This window comes from Ambystoma mexicanum, chromosome 1q, assembly GCF_040938575.1.
Source record: "Ambystoma mexicanum isolate Mex_15411 chromosome 1q, UKY_AmexF1_1, whole genome shotgun sequence".
Lineage (NCBI taxonomy): Eukaryota > Metazoa > Chordata > Amphibia > Caudata > Ambystomatidae > Ambystoma > Ambystoma mexicanum.
The window spans coordinates 389,408,295-389,427,727 of record NC_090922.1 but is presented as its reverse complement, the minus strand read 5'-3'; the positions used below and the strand labels follow the sequence as shown (position 1 = coordinate 389,427,727).

Below are 19,433 nucleotides of genomic sequence, written 5' to 3'. Positions count from 1 at the left end.
CAGCGTGAGGGGGATGCTTGGCAGGAGACACGGGGTCTGGAGGTAGACATGGGAACAACAAACCCATGCTCTATAGACCACTTTGAAGTGTACATGGTCTTTGGCACCTCTTGGCCTTTATCGCTCCCTGACAGCTCCACTTGCCAGCAGCTCAAGTACCCCGGTGCGAACTGCCTTTGATAGGGCGGGGGGTGGATCGGGGCGGTGGTCGTGCAGACAAGACACAGGAAGACTCGTGAATGGAGACACACTTATGTGGATTGCAGGGGGCCGTCCAGCGTGAGGGGGATGCTTGGCAGGAGACACGGGGTCTGGAGGTAGACATGGGAACAACAAACCCATGCTCTATAGACCACTTTGAAGTGTACATGGTCTTTGGCACCTCTTGGCCTTTATCGCTCCCTGACAGCTCCACTTGCCAGCAGCTCAAGTACCCCGGTGCGAACTGCCTTTGATAAGGCGGGGGGTGGATCGGGGCGGTGGTCGTGCAGACAAGACCCGTTTGCCGCAGGGCCTCACCAAGGAGAGGCCATCTAACTGAATGTAAGAGGATGGCTGCAGGATCTACTACATGGAAGGCAGGGGGGTGAGTTTATAAATACCTCACCCTCCCAGGAGAATATACACTAGATTCATTTAAAAAATCAAAACAACCATTGTTAAAATATATGTTGGGCTTTATTTTAGATTTTAATTAAACATAAATAATAAACATTACACATTGTAAAGTTGAGGTTGCAGCACATCGAGGGAAAATCCGCGGTATTGTCCACTGTCACTGGGGAAATGTTGTCTAATGGCAAGTACCGCACAGGCAGGTATTACTCTCCGAACGCGGTGTCCGAGCCTCCCGTGAAGCCACCAAGTGAAGCAACGATAGGCCACCAGCCTGTACCACCTGTGAAAAAAAAAGATGCAAACTGTATTAAACTGACCAAACTTTCTTATCAATGTCGATTCAGGTAACACATGTCATTTTCCTTAGAAAAAAATTATATCTAGAAAATGCACTATATGGAACCAATTTACATGCGTTCCAATGATATGTAAATGTAATTTTATATGTGGGAGACGACCATGAAATAGTGGTGGCATCACTGACATCACAAACAGAGTATACTTACTCGTTACTCGGATTACGCGGACGAACAGTGCCACGAAGTTCGTGCATAAGCACCATCATCATCCTCAACACTGTCCGTGAGAGGCAGGCTTCCCTGAACTCTGGCAGCTCGGTGATGCATTGCGGACTTTGCTCGCCTTCCTGCTGACTTTGCTCGCTTTCCGAAATGTAGGCCAAGCACCCGGAATTTTCACGGCAGCAGCAGTTCTCCTCCTCAGTTGGCATTAGCTCGCACCGATTGCACGTGCACCAGGTGGAGACGCCGTCCATGCGACATGGTCCAGGCTCTTCATCCGTTGACTGGTCCTCCCAACTGCCGTCCGAATCCCCATCGTTTTCGCGTGCTTGCCTTTCCAGTAGTTCTTCCTCGGTGTACTCGGGCTCGTACATATACGGCATTATTGTGGCCATTGTGCGGTAAAGATAGTAAAATAATTTATAGCGGTGGTACTGGTATCTGTTCACACGGGCTACAAGCGGCGAAGGTAGCTGACCAGAGCACTGAAACGAGTCACAGAATACTCAAAGTAACACAGAGAGAGGAATGGAATCGAAAATCTGCTGCTGTATGTTGTGAAACGGTCTGTTTATACTTATTGGGGAAAGAGGCGTCCTGCCATTTCCATGGCAACACGTCAATAGCTGAGGCGCAGCGATTGTTGACACGAGACGTGCTTGAAATGGGCAGTACGCGTCTGCTGATGTCAGGCTCAGGGGCGGGGGATTTGATTTAGTGCCGCAAAGGCAGGTGAGCCAGGTCGATGCGGCGGAATGATAGGATTATCACAAAATGGAGGCTGATTTCGAGTGCGATAAGGGGCGAAAAGTCGGGTAAGGTCCATAGGAAAGTTTCCTACGATCTACCGATTTATGCTTACAAACACATGGCCGACCCGTAGGGACAATAAAAAAAAAGTCCCGGAACTCTCCTTTAAAGTCATGCTCCGGCATGCCTCACAACCCTTGTTTTCGGGGTGGGTACCGAGACGCTACATGCAGTGGTTAGGAGTGTCCATAATGAACATCATTTGATGACACTTGCTGCAGGCCGTAAATCCAGAGGGGTTCTTAATCATTAGGTAAAAATGTTGTATAGCAAACTGCAATAACAAAAAAAAATAAACTTGCTGGTCCATTCGAGTCAGCGACTCGAAGCGTGTTCTGAAAATACTGGAACCTGTGGCTTCGGAAAAGGAATTATTGGAAGCCAGATAGAGTTACTTATATCCTGCACACCGTCCCTTTATGGTGGAGAGCACTAATATGGGAGGAGCCACCAGACTATGTGCAAGTGTGAGTCAAACCTTTCCGAGGTGCCAGCTTACAGGCTGGGAATTTCAAAAATAAGGAATCACATAGGAGATTGATTAGGTACATGTTAACAGAATGTATACAATTGAAGAGTGTAGACTTCGAAGCAACAAGGTAACTGGTGTTTAAGCTACATACCTTTTGAGGGAAGTCGGCAGACTCTTCGGCACATTTCCATGAAAGCATACAAGTACTTTTCTAAACTCTCATCATTTTTTTTATGGAGTCTAGCCATTGCTCGAAACTTTGTCCAATCAAATCGTCCCCTTTCAGGATCAAATACTACTCCAAAAGTGGACACCACTCTGTAGAAATCTGCTTCTTCTCTCCTTGTCCACCTATATTAAAACGATACACACACATTTGTGAAAAATTAGCATATAGTAGAAATAAACATTAACATTTCAGCCTAGATAAATGATCAAAAGTGCCAACATGAGCACCAAGGTCAAATAGTTCTCCAGTCAACCACTGGCCATAAAACCTGATATTCAAGGCTGCAGTATATATGACTCCACAGGATTAAGTGGTATGTATGTGTTATGTGCACACAGACATATATTTGTAAGGGCCAAAGAAGTAAACTGGCTTATTAGTGCAAACAATTCTCCAATTTCCTAGCAGGTCATCTAGTAACGAGTCAACCATGTCAGCCTTCTTATGTGGCTAACTTAGCACAGAGGTTTTGGTAAAATGACAGAAAAACAAATTACTTAGCTACTGAAAATGTTCTTTCTGATGGATGTTCCTCCCACAGATTCCTCATCTAGGATATTATATTTCCAGCACCAGCTTCCCCCCCTGAAACCTTTTCACCACTGAGTGCACAGCATGTCTCTGCTCTCTATGCCCTCATTCCATGCTCCGTGTGACATTGGAGCCAGTATATATGGAGCCAATGCACCCCAAGAACTCACTTCCAACCTTTTTCCCTAGCACTTAGACACTGAAGGAGGGCAATGAGGAATCTGCGGGAGGAACATCAAACAGATTTTACATTACGGAGAGATAAGTAATTTGTTCTTCGGGTTGAATTCTTCATTTCCACAGATTCCTCCTCTATAATAGACTCCCATAGGAATACATACACCTAGAGTAGGGAGGAGGGAAAGAGGACACCACCTAAACCAGAAAGCTCTGCAGGACTGCTTGGCCAAAGCGAGCGTCCTGCCACAAAAGGGATCTAATCAGTAATGTTTAGCAAACGTGTGCAGTGAGTCCCATGTAGCAACTTGGTATCTCTCCAAGACAAACCCCCACCTCTCATTCCTCACCCAACAGGGCTGAGGTGGCAGCCAGGCCTGTGGTACAATGAGCCCAGTCGCACTCAGGGACATCATTCCCAACTAGAATGTCTGATGCGTATATTCCACCTTGACAGAGCCTGTATACTGACAGCCCTGAAAGCACGAGCAATAGCATAACCCTCAAAAAGCTGGTCATCTTCCCTGGCACCCTTATCTGAGTGTAATAGCGGCGGGCCCACACCTGGTTCAAGGGTGAGGCAGAAGAAAAACATTACAGGAAGATGAATCTTCTGAGGGGGATAGAAGTCTGAAAAAGCCCATGGAAGGAAGGACAGTGTCACTTTCAAAGTCAACTTCCCCTTGTAGGACACCAAATAGGGAGGTTTAACAGACATCTGGAGCTTACTCACTGTGAGAAACCTGACGGTGTCTCACTTACTGGTCCCCGGGGATCTGCCATCCAGGTGGCCAGGGCACGGCCATCGCTATTGGATCCAGTTCCTGGGGGTGGACCAATGCGGGAGTATCACCTGGATGAGGGGTCATCGGGGAGTGGAGGGGGGAGGCCGACGGGTGAGCCGCGGTACCCCCTTCCCTATAACACCTTTTCCCCATTGTACCCCGTAGGATATTCAGAAGTTCTACCCCTATCCCTTTTTCCAGCACGAACATTGTCCTACACCGCGACATACTTTTTTTTTTTGGTTTGGCTGAATTACATCAACCTTTCAAATTTTTACAACAATATTTTAAAATCTTTTTCACTTATATCACATATACTGAAAAACACTATTGACAAATTCATTTTATATAAAATTGTAAAAAGAAAAGCTTATTGACATTTCATTTGAACAACAATTTATAACTTTCAGTCAGATATTTCACTGTTGACAATATTATCAGGAAGTACGTGATCAAGATAATGAACTATTGTTTTTCTCATGGCCAATTTTGTGTTGGAAAAGATTATCCGCCATATTTCGACATGATCAGCTGGTCTAAGTATACAAAGTTGATTTGCAAAGAACAAATCACGTGGCATGACTAAAACAGGACATGAGAGTATGAGATGTTCTAAAGTCTCTGTCTGCGAAACTTTTTTGCAAAAACGACAGAAGTTTAATTCCTTACAAATGTGTCTCCTCCTCGCTGGAATATCATTCGTAGGCCATAGACTCAGTCTAAAACTAAGATATTTGTTTCTTATATATTGCGAAGGGCATTTTAGCAAATAATCTGACATATGGCGGAATCTCTTACAACCAAATAGAGAAGTAGTAAAGTCTTTATACAACAGACAAGTCTCCCTGTTAGATATCCAGCTGTATTGATCAAGCTTCACCTTAGCTCGCATTGGATTGTCTAGTAATAACTGCAAAGTGATGCCTGCACCTGACATTGTGTTTAGCACCTCTTGTCTCCATTTCAAAGGAAATGAGTGTGAAGAACTGATCAAATAATGAGCTACTGCACTTAGAATGTAGTTTAGTTCCAAACCCAATAAGCATTTGCGAAAGAAACCACACTTTTTCCATATCACATATACTGAGAGCGTCAGCAAGCCCAAATCGAAACGCAGAATCGGCATAGGTGTACACAAGGGTAATTTCAAAACCTTCTTCCAAAAACGAGCTTCTAGAATGTGCCATAAAGGCTGTTTCTTAGTTGACATAATTTCCATTCCATACACCAAAGCGGGGATGACTTTTTGCTCATAAAAAATCATTATATGTTTTTTATGTTTACCATTTTTGTAAATCAGAATTTTTGCTTGAGAAATTAAAGATGTAATTTTACAATCAAGATTGCTTAGATGTTTGGTGTATGGTAAAAGACTTTGGACACACATCCCCAGATATTTATATTCAGATACAATTTGCAAATCTCGTTGTATATGCCAATTGTATTTTGTAAAACGATTTTTAGTTCTTGATTTGCACACTAGTATCTGTGTTTTTTCTTGATTCACAATTAAATTATTCTGTAGCGTAAATTTGGCTAAGGCATTGATTAAATTCTGGAGCGCAGTCGAAGTATGGGACAGTGACATACAACGGACTAACACCAGAGCCGTTTACCTGACGTGTCCCAACACAAGGGTCAGGCAGTCAGGCACTTGACAATAACTATGCACACCTGCCATGCCTTTCCCTTCCCCACAGGGATAAAAGGCAGAGCATGAGAGCACACTTTGAGCAAAGCTGAACGTACTAGGAAGCAGCCATTCCGGACCGGCAGTTTAGACAGAGGAGAAAGGAGCTGAGACCTGGAGGGACGACAAGGAGGGTATTGCTCTTGCCATTTCCAACCCGAAGCCACAAGAGGGAAATCATAAGACTGGGAAGTCCAGATGGCGTGTGGTGCGACAGGTGTCAACGGCACACAAGGCCCTCCCGCACTGATGGACAAAGCGGGGAGAAGCGCTTGCCGCCTTGGTGTCATCCTTGACTCCTGAGACAAGAAACTCCAACAGTTCAGCACAGCAAGTGAGTCGGAGAAGACGGACAGTAAACCGAACTGTGCTGGGCTCAAGGTTGCAAGCGGCAACATTGTTAAACAAAGAACTGGTGTGTTTGAACTTTAAAGGAACCCTAGTAAAAGGTCCAGAAGCAGAGTGGTCCGGCGCCACAGGGTGCTCATTCGACTGGAGCCCTTTTGGGTTGTGTTTATTTTAATGAAACTACGAGAATCAAGAGGCTTTAGGAGAGGCTGGCGTGAAGTGTCAAAGTGGTCCTACGAGGGTCGAGCAAAACCCCTTGTACACTCGAAAGTCTTTGACACATTGGAGAAAACTGAGTGAAATGTGAAATTGGCAAATGTGAACCCGACGTAGGGATGCTTGCGAATTGTGGGTCAACAGTGATATACCCGTGAACATTGTGACGACAAGTGTGAACCAGGATGAGGGATGTCCACAATGAATAGCTGTTTAAAAAGACATTGAGACTTTTGAATAATATTTTTTGAGTGAAAGGCCGTAGTGAACCCGATTGAGGGAGGCTAATGTTACAAGAAGGATGAAAGCCCAGCTGAGGGGGATAGAAGGGGTGAAAAGCAATCGTCCAACGTGAAAGATTACTAAAGGAACTTTTGTTTCTTTATTGTTTATGATCCAGCAGGCCTTCTAAGGCAAGAGACTTTGCAGAAAAGAGACTGGGCCCCAGAAGGTCCTGGTATCGTTGAGGGGAGCTGTAACCTCGTGCTGGCAAGGCCCAGGAGTGGGCTGTGCTCAAAGGTCCTGCCTTATCCCGTGCTAAAAATGTTGGGAAGGGAGACCCCAGCCATACCATCCTGATTTATCATTTGGTGAACACTTTTTTTGAGAACATTGTGCCATACTATTTTGTAACTTAGTTGCAATGATTGGCAATAGGTTTTTTAGTATAGGCCCTTTTTATTTGATAACTCGCCACTAGGACTGGCATATTATTATTTGATGGTCGTGGCTTGCTCCCATCTTAGATTTAGGTTTAGATTAGGAGTGTTTTTCACCCATTATACAATTTAATAAACACCCTTGAGTTGTGACCACTTGTGTCTGTCTTTACTGTTGCAACCATGAGTTCCTTACACTCACCCATCTTGCAGAAGTGATGTCCACCAGGAAAATCACCTTAAAGGGAAGAACCCTTAATGAACATTAATGCAAGGGCTCAAACAGAGACCCAACAGTAGTAGTAGTCATTTATACAGTGTCTTTTCCCATCTGTATTGCCTCAACGCGCTTGTGGTAGGAACACCATCTGAGACCAAAGTCCAGGCATGGGAACATTCTGAAAAAGGACTTAGCACACTTGTGTACATTTGGCAAAGATTAGGAATTGGGTGGGCTGGCTAGGTTCCAGTAAGAAACTCAAGAGGTCAGGCATGTGGCTGGGTGCTGAGGGAGGTCACAACAGAGCGCTAGTGCAAAAGACTTGTATTGTTAACCGGCTAGACCGAATATTGTCGTAGTTCATTGCTGTATTATAATGGCAGAGGTGTTGTCTAGTGTGAGGGGTTAAGCCATTATGTTTCCACGTAGACCAAATTTGTCATTGCTGTAGCTGCATTCTAAATTGTGTGGATGGAAAGCCGAACCTGCGGCAGATGTCCACCAAAGTGGTCCGTTTATACGCACCTTAAACTCAGATGGATCTTATCTTTGATCTCGCTGTGTGATCTGTTCGACTGTGTGAAAAGACAAGTTACCCTCATATGTGCTTCTAGGCACTATAGACGGTCAAACCTCAAAGCCAGCTAAGCGCAAGCAGACCAGCTGTCAGACAGTCTTCTGGGCGTGGCAAACAGGATGTCTTAGGATCTAGGGTCATCATATTTTCTAGCGCGGTAGATATGTTACCCTTATAGTCATAGTCTATATCATCTAATTTCCATATTAGGCTACCATCGGCATCTTCTAGTGCAGTATCAAGGATATCTGCATATATCTTTATGTGTTACCATGACTTACTAAGAGATGTTTTAATTGCAATGGATAGGTTACCATCATATGTCTTCGAGCGTAACAGACTGGTTAGCATAAGGTGCTGCCCAAAGTGTCCACTTCCAGATCTATCTTGAGTGCAGCACACTGCCTACCTGTTAGGCAGAAACCTGTGCAGTTCCCTTAGGGTACACTGCAAAAGATTTAGGACTACAGGTGTTGGCAGTAAACCCACTTGGTAGCAGTCTGTACCACCCAGATTTACCTGGTAGCTGTGGCTGAGCAGTCAGACTTCCCTCAAGAAGAGTTAGGCAGTATGCAAAGTATACACAATAGGCACTCAGACACACCAATACAAGCAAACACTGACCAGAGCTTTGGTATCAAAGTATATAATTATTTATTTAAAAACACACTGTTTGAAACACTCCAGCACTCTTATTGTAAAATATTCTATACACAGTTACTATTGTAATATATACACTCCTTTTTCCTTCTCAGATAAGTCTTAGTAAAACACCACTTATTTTCATACAGAGGTGAGCGCTTAACTAGATGGCACTCCAATAAGTTTGTGAAAAAGAGAGGGAAAAAGACATAATATGGAAAGGTACACCACTCTAAGATTAGGAACACTGTTAGCAAGGCAGAAGAGCAAAAGTCACTGGTGAGCCAAAGTCCAAAGGCTGGGCCCACTCTTAGAGAGAGCAGAGCACAAATGCGCCCAAGATCACACAGTTACATTAGGCTTAGAAAGTCTTGCAAAGAGTTCAAAATTCAAAAAGAGTTTAGAGAGGCTAACCCAGGTTCGAAAGCCGGGAGCTAAATCTACCCCGTACAGTCGGTAGCAAGGGAAGCCAGGCGGGACACGGTACCTTAAGTGGGAAGGATCCTCCAGCGGGGGTAGTTGTTCCTGGCAGTGGGTGCAAGTCGCGTCGTCGTCCAGGGGAAGAGAAGATCTCGACTTGGGGGAAAGATGAAGGTCGTTGCACTGCCAGGGAAGAAACCAGCCGTGGAGTTTTCCGGTTAAAGGTAGCACCCTTTCCTTCGCGGTCGTGGTAAAACGTGGTATCCCAGTTGCCGGGGTGCTTGGCACAGGCAAGGCGGCCACGAGATACGTCGGGAAGGCGAAAAGACGGTGAAACTGGTTATCCCCACCAGTCAAAGGAAGAAGACTCTCCGGCGGAGATCTCCGCTGTCGTTGGGAAAAGTGGTGAGACGGTCCAGCAGGGCTCCACCGGTGGTGTCGTCGTCGCAGGTCGGCTCAGCTTCTCCCTCGTCGGATTCTTAGGTCCTGTGGCGACTTCTGAAGTTCCAGTCCCCAAAGCCCTGCTTTTATGCAGAAAACCCCCATTCACTCAGCCTAGCTGTCACTCAAACATGATAAGTGGTGAGCTGGCCGGGTCACCACTTGGGCCAATCAGGAAGGAGTGCGACTTGAGTTGCCTAGGCAACTCAGTCCAGGGTGCCTAAATCCCCCTCCACCCCTCCTAAGTACCCAAGACAGAGTGGCACCCTTTTGGAGGGCTTCTGTGGAGAAGCCCGCCAAAAAGTGGAACAAAGGGCTTGACTTGGGTTGGAGTCACAGAAGAGAACACAAAAGCCATTTTAGAATCAAGTTTTGGCAAAAATTACCAACCGGAGAATTAATAATAAATAAATAAACCAGCGGTATGTTCGAGGCTACCATAAATAATTAAATAAAGATAGTAGCCTAAAACAATGGGAAATCCCATAGGAAAATATTTGCGGTTGAATATAAAAAGTAGTATCCACTGCCACCAGCCAAAACTCGATCAGGGGGGACGGAGACGTGCCCCCTCGACTAACAGACCCCGGGGCAATTGAATTGCCCCAGCCAGTACGTCCACAATATGATGGTTTATACTGGTTCTGTTCAGAATTTAAGACAAGTAAAGTCAATGGTGACTTTACATGCCCTGGGAGACAGTAGTCAGTCCCAGGGTATGGAGTCTATACTGGGGGGTCACTATGACACCCCTGTGTTGCTGCACTGAGGGTGCTGTGTAACACACATCACAAAAACACATGAAGCCCTATGGGGTAAAAGACCCCATAGCCCATTAAACACATCTAGATTCAAAGAAACACACTCAAATCATGTCCAAGAGTGAGGGTAAAAGAGTCTCACTCTTGGCAGGAGAAAAAAAATAAACCCCAAAAATTCAGCAAAGCTGCTGGGGGACTCACTAGGTTAGGAAATTCAGCCTAAACAGAGAATTCTCCCTAACACTACCCTTCAATCCGTCTAACCTTCACAGATCTTCCAAGTGAAATACATGTGCTAAACATCACAAACTTTTCTAGAGCAGTACATGTGCTAGTCTTCACAGTTCTTAATGTGCAAATGTCTTTAAAGTAGTTTGTGCTTAGGTCAACTGGAAAGGCTGCCTTATCTGGAGATTGGAACAAGGCATGCTGGCCTAAAATAACTTGTAATTGTAATAGACAGGTTGTCGTCACTGAACTTGTGATTCCAGTTTCAAGAACATTCTGAGCGTGTCATCAGCAATCCCCATTGATCTTTCACATGAGATGGGCTACCCGTATGAGTCCTCTAGGTGTGCAGCCAAGGCAGGGTTTAATGAGGGGAGTGGGGGGGTGGAAGTGGTTGAAACACAGTGCATATTCCGTGCCCTGGGCGGCTATCATAGTACCTTTCTTTGGTAGAGTACCGGCTACCATAAAATTGTCAGGGGTTGTATAGAGGTAGCCTGAGCGCACCAGTCAGAGCGAAGGAGGCCAGGTGGGCTGATGTGTGTTCATGTACACTGAGTGGTCTGAGGATTGAATCTGTAGGATGAGCCACCGCGACAACCGCTGGAATATGCCTTTAGGTGTATGTACAATAGGCGACTTGTCGGTGTTGAGGAAATTCAACACTAAATTCAAGCCCATATAGGAACAACTAACTGCCTTGGTGGAAACTGGTTGTACAAACCCTGCAGAAACTGCAAAACGGAGAAGATTCTGAAGAAAGAGCCTTGTTCAGGTGTTCTATCAAAGACTGAGATTGCGGCTAGGTAACGCTTCAGTGTGCCTAGCTGGAGGCCCATCTGGGCCAAAGAAAGTAGATAATCCAGAACAGAGGAGGTAGGACCGATGAAAGCCTCAGACCCCCACTCTCCAGACATGAAGCCAAATATAGAATTCCTCTTGCAGGCATACATGGATTTCGTGGAAAGCTTCTGAAAGCTTGAAAGAAGAACACCAAGGACGTTGTCTGACAAACCCCACTCCTTATATCTCAGATTCTTAGCAGCCAAGAGGGTTCAGACTTCTGAGATTCAGGAGGCGGCCCCGTCCCCTGGACTGGGAGAGCAGGCCCACTCAACAGCAGGCACAAGGAAGTAGAGGTGGCCGTGCCTGGGGCAGCACAAGCCCCACCTAGGGCTCGGGCCTGACCCTCTTGTCGGGTCAGCACCTGCCAAAGCAGGGGCAGGCCACGAGCCCCACCAGCAGCACTTTACAACAGCTTGTCTGTCTGACTTCCAGTCCTGCCTCAGACAGTCACTGATTGGCTTGGAAAGGACAGGAAGTCATGCAGCCAGGACCATAAGGGAGGCAGACACGCTCCTTTAAGTGCTAATGGCACACCAGAAGCATGTCTTTTTTGTGCTGCTCCAACCACTCATTGAATGGATGGGGCAGGACAGGAGTAACACTTACTTGTGGTGATGCTGTAAAGCTGTGGTGGCAAATTTAAGAAGGCAAGTGAGCCCCTTTGTTACCTACTAATTCCTTATTTTGCCCCTCTCCCTTTAGCCCCCTTTGTTGCCCCCAGTCCCGCTTACCCCTTTTTGTTGGATCACCCAAGTACCATTTATCCCCTTTTGTTGCCCCTTTATCCCTTTAGCCCCTTTTCTTGCCCCAGTCTCGTTTTAGCCCTTTTTCTAGACCCTTTTCTTGCGATTTAGCCCCTTTTCGCTCCCAAACGTCCGCAACCCATTTTCTTGCCCACCTCAGGTAATGTTTAGCCCCTGCTCTTGCCCAGTCTAGGCTCTTTTCTCGCCTCAAGTCTCTTTTCCTGGACCATTTATTGCTCTCAACCCATTAAGCCAATTTTGATGCCCTAACAACCTTAAAACCGTTTTGCTGCCCTTAGTCTAGTTTAGGGACTTTTCTTGCTCTTTAGCCCCTTTTCTTGCCTGCAGCCCCATGTGCTGCCCCTCAACCACTTTAGCTACTTTTCTTGACCCTTTTGCCTTTTGCCCTTCTTCCCCAGAGTCCCTGACAGAGATACCTTCCCCGGTTCACGCAGTCCTTCCCCTGGCTCAGCTCCTATTTAGCACTAAGAGCCAGACCAGACCCCCAGGCTTAGCCCTTCCCATGATTTCCTAGGCTCTCCCATGTCTACTAAGAAGTGCAGATACACATGTCTGGAAGCACAAGGTACCACGTTATCCAGGAAAGACAAAGGGGATGGAGTGGGCACATATTCCTAATGTTTGGAATCTAGTCAAACACAAACTATAAGGAGCACTGACACTACGCAGAGGGTTCCTGGGTCAGAAAACAAGGCACTCGAGAATTATAGCAGAATGGATATGCTATGGTGTGCTCACAATTAGTCTGTCAAGCAAAACACACACAGTTGAATGTTACTGCAGTGAAACAAATGCTCAAACAAATTATAACAATGTTACAAAATGCAAAGTGTGTTTTAATATAAAACAAATAAAAAACAGAAAAGGGAACAGAATGAAAGCCCAATGTATTTCGGATCATCCAGATCCTTCTTCGGGGTCCATTTGCAAATAAAAAATGTACACAAGAAAATATCAAAAGAAAAAAAATCCAGCACTACTGAGTCATTTCATGAATGCAGTCAAAAAGCTGATAACTCCTCATAACATTTCAAATTGAACAAGAATAAAACGCCACAGTGAAATTTGGGTAAAAAATGTAAGTTACTCATTGTAGTGACTAGAGTACTCACAGTCCATAGTCCCCTTTCCTCCATCCTTGTGGGCGTTCACCAACATGGGGACAGTACCGGAACCTTTGGCAATGAAAAATTGAGCTTCCCCTATAAATTTTGTATAGTGCACGGGGGCGCAGCCTCAGGCATGGGAACGCCCCGCCAAGGCCATGAGAGTCACTTAATACAAGAATAGTGAACGCCAAATCTGATACCAAAGAACTTTTTAAAATGTTAAAGGAGCAATCACAAACACCTTGCCCCACCCAAGATCCCATTCTCAAAAACAAGAAGAAATTCAGCAGGCTCTGTTTAATAAATTGGAAAAGATTGGAGAAGTAACAGAGGGAAAAAAAACTCACTTTGACTAAACAAGAATTAGAAGATACTGTACACACTCCTGTAACTAAGGATAAGGAGCAGCCTATTTTCAACTTCCAGCCGATCTCGGAAGAAGAATTGGCCAAAACCATTGCCCAACTTAAAAGTACGAGCTGCAAGGGGGACCCTTGCTCCTCTATTATGATAAAGGAGTGCTCCCCCATTCTCATTCCAGCACTGACCAAATTCGTTAATGCCTCTTTCGCTCTTAATAGGGTTCCAGATACCATCAAAAATACCTGGATTACACCACTCCAGAAGAAGCCTAACCTCTGTCCACATACTCCATCTAATTACAGACCTATTACAAATACCACTGTTCTGTTAAATATCTTGGACAGAGTGGCCTACAATCAAATCTCAATATTTTTAGAGCAGAATCATATTCTCCATAACTATCAATGAGGCTTTCGAATTAATCACGGAACCGAGACGGCTCTCCTGGCCTTAAAATCCCATCTCCTTCAGAGTATGGATATGGGTCAAATTTCCCTACTTATGATTCTCGACGTTTCAGCGGCCTTTGACCTGGTGGACCATACCATTCTGTCCACCAGGTTAAGGAACAATGCCAAGTTTTTCCCGGCGGCGACCAAATGGATCTCCTCCTTCTTGAAGGGTAGGCAAGTAAGGGTTGCAAGCAATCTTGCCGAAGCCAAACCCACAAACCTCATGTATGGAGTCCCGCAGGGAGCATGTGTGTCTCCATGCTTCTATAATATTTTTATGATCCCTTTCTTTCAGATGCTTGAACAGGAAGGGATCATATTTGCAAATTACGCAGACGATACACAATGCATCATACCCATGTCATGTTCACACCAGGAGGATGAAATACTCAAATAAAATCTATCAAAAGATTCTACACTGGATGGTGGCCAATGGTTTGGCCATCAACAGTTCAAAAACTGAGCTTCTATTAGTTGGGTCAGAGACAAAACTTGAGAAATTGGGACCGATATACAACAATTTCAACATAGACAACTGTAATATAATTGTCTATCTACCATTCTGCCATCCGCACCCTCTGTCGCCTTACCACCCGCGACTCCATCTCTCCTTCCCTTTCCTCCCTTGGCTGGCTTCCTTTCACTCCCAACTTAAATTTCATTTTCTCTGCTTAGTCTTCAAATCTCTCCATGGTCTAGCTCCTCCTCATCTCTCTTCCCTTCTCTCTTTCTACTCTCCCTCTCGCTCTGCTGACCACTTCCTTCTCACTGTCCCACCTTCCCCTTGTGCCTCCTCCCGTTTCCGCTCCTTCCAACTCCTAGCGCCCCTGCACTGGAACTCCCTACCTCTCTCAATCTGTTTTATTCCTTCATTTTCCTCATTCCACTCATCCCTTAAATCTCTCCTCCATTCCACTCCTTGAAACCCCTTCCCATCTCGCTCCCCTCCCCGACCCCACGGCCCTCCTTCCCCTTGATCACCTCCCTCCACTTCCCCCTCCTCCTCATTCTCTCCCATTTATCCCTTCCGTTTTCCTCCCCCTACTCCCAACTTTCCCTCCGTCTTCCTCCCAGTCCTACTGCACTACTCTCCCTCTTCCCTTCTGTATAATTGCTCTACATACTGTTTTGTTGGTCTGATTCAAATTGTAATTTGCTTCCTCTGTTACTGTTAATTGTTATTGTTATATGTATTCTGTTGTTATAATGTGCAGTGCTTCGGTGTAAAGCGCTATATAAACTTAATAAATACAAATACAAATATTGAAGTCATGAGTAAGGTGAAGACCCTGGGCATCTACTTAGACAAAAACCTGAATATGAAAGCCAAGGGTAACAGTCTGATTTCCTCCACTTCTTATTTTATTAAACTGTTTTGCCATCTAAGGCCCTTCGCCTCTGAAAAAAACTCAGACTCTAGCCAGGGCCATAATAGGATCCAAACTGGACTATTGTTTTAGCCTTTTGGTGGCCATTCCCCTATCTGACTTCCACCGCCTCCAGGCAATCCAAAATGGAGCAGTGAGGGCCGTTAAATGCCTTAAGAAAAGAGATCATGTATCAGAAGCAAGAAGAAGTCTCCACTGGCTCCCGGATCAGGCAAGGGTCTCCTTCAGGTTACTTCTTATTACCCACAAATGCATGCAGGGCCAAATGCCCGCCTACCTCAAAGAAGCCATCATAATAAAACACAGCTCCAGATCTCTCAGATCAGATGATTCCGATCTTCTCACCATCACTCGATGGAAGACCAAGAAGGCAAGGAATGGTGCCTTTGGTTTAGCGGCCCCCCTGGCATGGAATGCCTTAATGTCCTCACTAAGAACCATATCATTGACAGATGTTTTTAAGGAAAAGCTGAAGACAGTACTTTTCTCCTAAGCCCTTCCCCTCCTTACGAACTTCCTGAAGCCCAGTTTTGAGATTATTCTTCTGTCTTTGTGATAATCTGCCTTTCTCTGCTATATGTGTTCTGTTTAGTTTAATGAATGTACTTAAGCGCCCGTAAGCCTTTGGGTACCAGGTGCGCTCTATAAATCCATAAACATGCCCTCTAGCGCCTCACCTCAGTCCCCTTTGAACACATCCAACGCTTAGATACCTGGCTACTCTTAGTACATATTAGCCCTTGGCATATTAAGGGGAAGGCGGGTGAGGTTTATTGAGGAAAGGTAGAATAGGAGTACTTTAGTCACTACTGTGAGTAACTTTAATTACACATACATCCCGTCCCCTTTTCTCCATTCTTGTGGGTGATTCCACCGAACACGAACACAGGGTGGAGCTGTGATAACCTGCTTCATATATAGGACGAAGCAAAAAGGTTCTTCAAAACAGCCCACCTAAACTCTGCATGGAGCCTGGAGCTAGTGTCCAGCAAGTAGTGCTTACAGAAGGCCGACGGGGTGGCTTAGGTAGCCGCCTTGCTGATGACCTCCCACAAACCAGGTCTCTGAAATGCGACGGCCGTGGCCTTAGCTCTGACCGCATGGGCATGAATCCCCTGCGGAACAGGTTTTCCCATGGCCGTGTATGCCTCCGAAATGGCCTGAACCATCCAACGGGCGATGGAAGACTTGGGAGCCTGAGAGCCAGGGGAAGAGCCCCCAAAAGTGACAAACAATGCCTGAGACGTTCTGAAGGATTTTATCAGAGAGAGAGATCAAACTTGAGGACCCTCTTGAGGTCCAAGGCCTTTTCTGCCTCTGACTGCGGGTACGCGAAGAAAACTAGCAGGCAGGTCTCTTGATTCAGATGAAATGGAGAGACCACCTTGGGCAAGAAGTTTGGGTGAGTGCTCAAGATGACCTTGTCGTCGTGAAACGTGGTGAGGTGCTTGCATAAAGACAATGCATGCCACTCACTAACCCTGCCCTGTGGCAGAGGTGAGAGCCACCAGTAGAATTGTTTTTAGTGTCACCCAGCAGGGAGTCCGCTCATTTGGTCGAAAAAAAAAGATCGAATGACCATTTGGTCGAAAAAAAATGGTCGAATTTTTTTAATATATAAAAAGGCGGGTTGGGGGGAACCCCCCCCCCCCCCAAAAAAATGTAAAAAATAAATAATAATTCGACCATTTGGATGTCGATGTCATTCGACCATTTGGTTGTCGACCAAATGACTGGTAACCACCAAGCAGATGTCCATAGAGGCTATTGGCTTGAAAGGCTCGCGCTGCAAAGCTGCAAGAACCACATTGAGGTCACAGACCTGAAGCGGCCTATGCACCGGAGGGAAAAGCCTAGACAACCCCTTAAGGTAGGCCTTAACCACTGTGTTGGCCGCCGAAAACACATGTTCAAGGAAATTCTTGAAAAGCCCCAATGGCTGCCAAGTATCCACCTGGACTCCAGAGCGAGCCATGTGTTCTGCAAAAACCAGCAGATCATCCAGAGGACAGGTGACAGGGTCCAGACCCCAATCGCAGAACCTAGTCCATTTACTCTTATACTGGGATCGAGTCGAGGGCCTCCTGTCCTGCTGAAGGATGTCCCAGTTGCTATCCGAAAATGGAGCATGCTGAAGCCTCAGCTGGTCAGGAACCAGGCCCAGCTTGGCCAGGTCCGGATGTTCCACTGCTATGCCCTGCTGCGTCAGGTAGACCCTGCTGGAGGTCGGAAGGTGGACGGGACCCTGGGAGCACAACTGCAGCAGATCCGAAAACCAAGGTCTCGAAAGCCAGTGGGGGGCAATCAGGATGAGGCTGCAACCCACGGAATCCCAGATCTTGCAGAGGGTCAGTTGGAGCAGAGGGGGGGGGGGGGGCTGAACGTATAACACCTGAGGCTGTGCCAACAGAACTGGAAGGCATTGCCCAGAGCCCCTGTCCTGCCCAGCCCATGAAGCAAACTGTGGGCACTTGGAATTCAGAGGGGATGCAAAAAATCCAGGTCTGCCAAACCCTAACGCTGGAACAGGGGCAACAAGGAGTCAGTGTGCAACTCCCAATCATAGGTGTGCAACTCCCACTACTAGGTGTGGAACCCCAAGCTGCTCAGCTGGTCCGCTTCTGCACTGCTGTTTCCCGGGACGTGGGCTGCTGAAATCCAAACTCCCTCCATCATGGCCCATTCCCAGATCGATACCGCCTCCATGCCAGGGAGGGGGAACAGGTGCCACCCCGCTTGTTCAGGTAAATCTTTGTAGTAGAATTGTCCGTCCTGATCAGAACAGACCTGTCCCTGATGAGGGGCAAAAATGCCTCGAGGGCCAGGCACACTGCCCTGAGCTCGAGCAGATAGATATGCAGGAGGGCTTCCGTCCTGGACCATGTGCCATGAATCATGTAGCCTTCCCTAGTAGCCCCCAGCCTGAAACAGAGGAGTTTGTCGTCACATAAAGGTAGGCTCCGGTCGGGTGAAGAAGGCTCCTACTGAAACATCGCCATCCATCATCCACCAGCGAAGATCGGGAAGTAGGGGCGGTTGTATTGGGATCCTGTCCGACTGAGACCCTGTCTCCTGATTCCGATTGGCCGCCAGGTGGAGCTGGAGGCACCTCATCTTGGGGTGAGTGTGCTGTACAGTGAGCACGCAGGGGGCCATCAGGCCCAGAATATGCTGGAACCACCATGGTGAGGGAGTCGAGTTGGCCAGAAAGTGCCCCACCGCCTTGTGGAGGGACAGGAGCCTCTTGGCCGTAGGGAACACCAGCTGAACCACAATGTTCCAACGCACACCTAGGAAGGCCAGACTCACAAATGTGCACAAGTGAGACTTCCTCTGGTTGAGGGAGAACCCCAGCTGATGAAGGTTGTGCTGTACAGTGAGCACGCAGGTGGCCATCAGGCCCAGAATATGCTGGAACCACTGTGGTGAGTGTTAGGGAGACTTCTCTGTTAAGGCTAATTTCCCAAACCTAGTGAGTCCCCCAGCAGCTTTGCTGGATTTTTGGGGTTTATTCTTTTCTCTCCTGCTAAGAGTGAGGCTCTTTTCTTCCCACTCTTAGACATGATTTGAGGTGTTCCTTTGACTTTGTATGTGATCTATGGGCTATGGGGTCCTTTACCCCATAGGGTTTCATGTGTTTTTGATATGTGGGCTACACAGCACCCTCCGTGCAGTAACCCAGGGGTGTCGTAGCGACCCCCAAACCTAGACTCCATACCCTGTGACTGACTACTGTCTCCCAGGGCATGTAAAGACACCATTGGCTTTACTAGTCTTAAATTGTGAACAGAACCAGTACAAACCATCATGTTGTGGACGTACTGGTCAGGGCAATTCGATTGCCCCGGGGTCTATTGTTCGAGGGGGCACTGTCCAGTCCCCCCCGACCGAGTTTTGGCTGGTGGCTTTGGATACTACTTTTTATATTCGACCGCAAATATATTCCTATGGGATTTTCCCATTGTTTGAGGCTACCACTTTTTAATATAGCCTCGAACATACCGCCGGTTTATAAAATTAATATAAATTCACCGGTTGGTATTTTTTGCCGAAACTTGGTTCCAAAATGGCGTTTGTGTTCGCTTCTGTGACTCCAACCCAAGTCGAGCCCTTTGTTCCACTTTTTGGCGGGCTTCTCCACAGAAGCCTCCAAAAGTGGTGCCACT

General features: G+C 46.5%; 1 protein-coding gene across 8 annotated transcripts in view; it reads right to left on the bottom strand.

The window, feature by feature from the left end:
• CHD9 (chromodomain helicase DNA binding protein 9) overlaps positions 1-19,433 on the bottom strand; it is a 3,201,601-nt gene that overhangs the window by 558,852 nt on the left and 2,623,316 nt on the right. For all 8 annotated transcript variants that reach the window (XM_069639531.1, XM_069639523.1, XM_069639522.1 and 5 more), the window contains one exon: positions 2,573-2,772. In XM_069639531.1, coding sequence (XP_069495632.1) covers positions 2,573-2,772 — 200 coding nt within the window. The remainder of the gene's footprint in view (positions 1-2,572; positions 2,773-19,433) is intronic.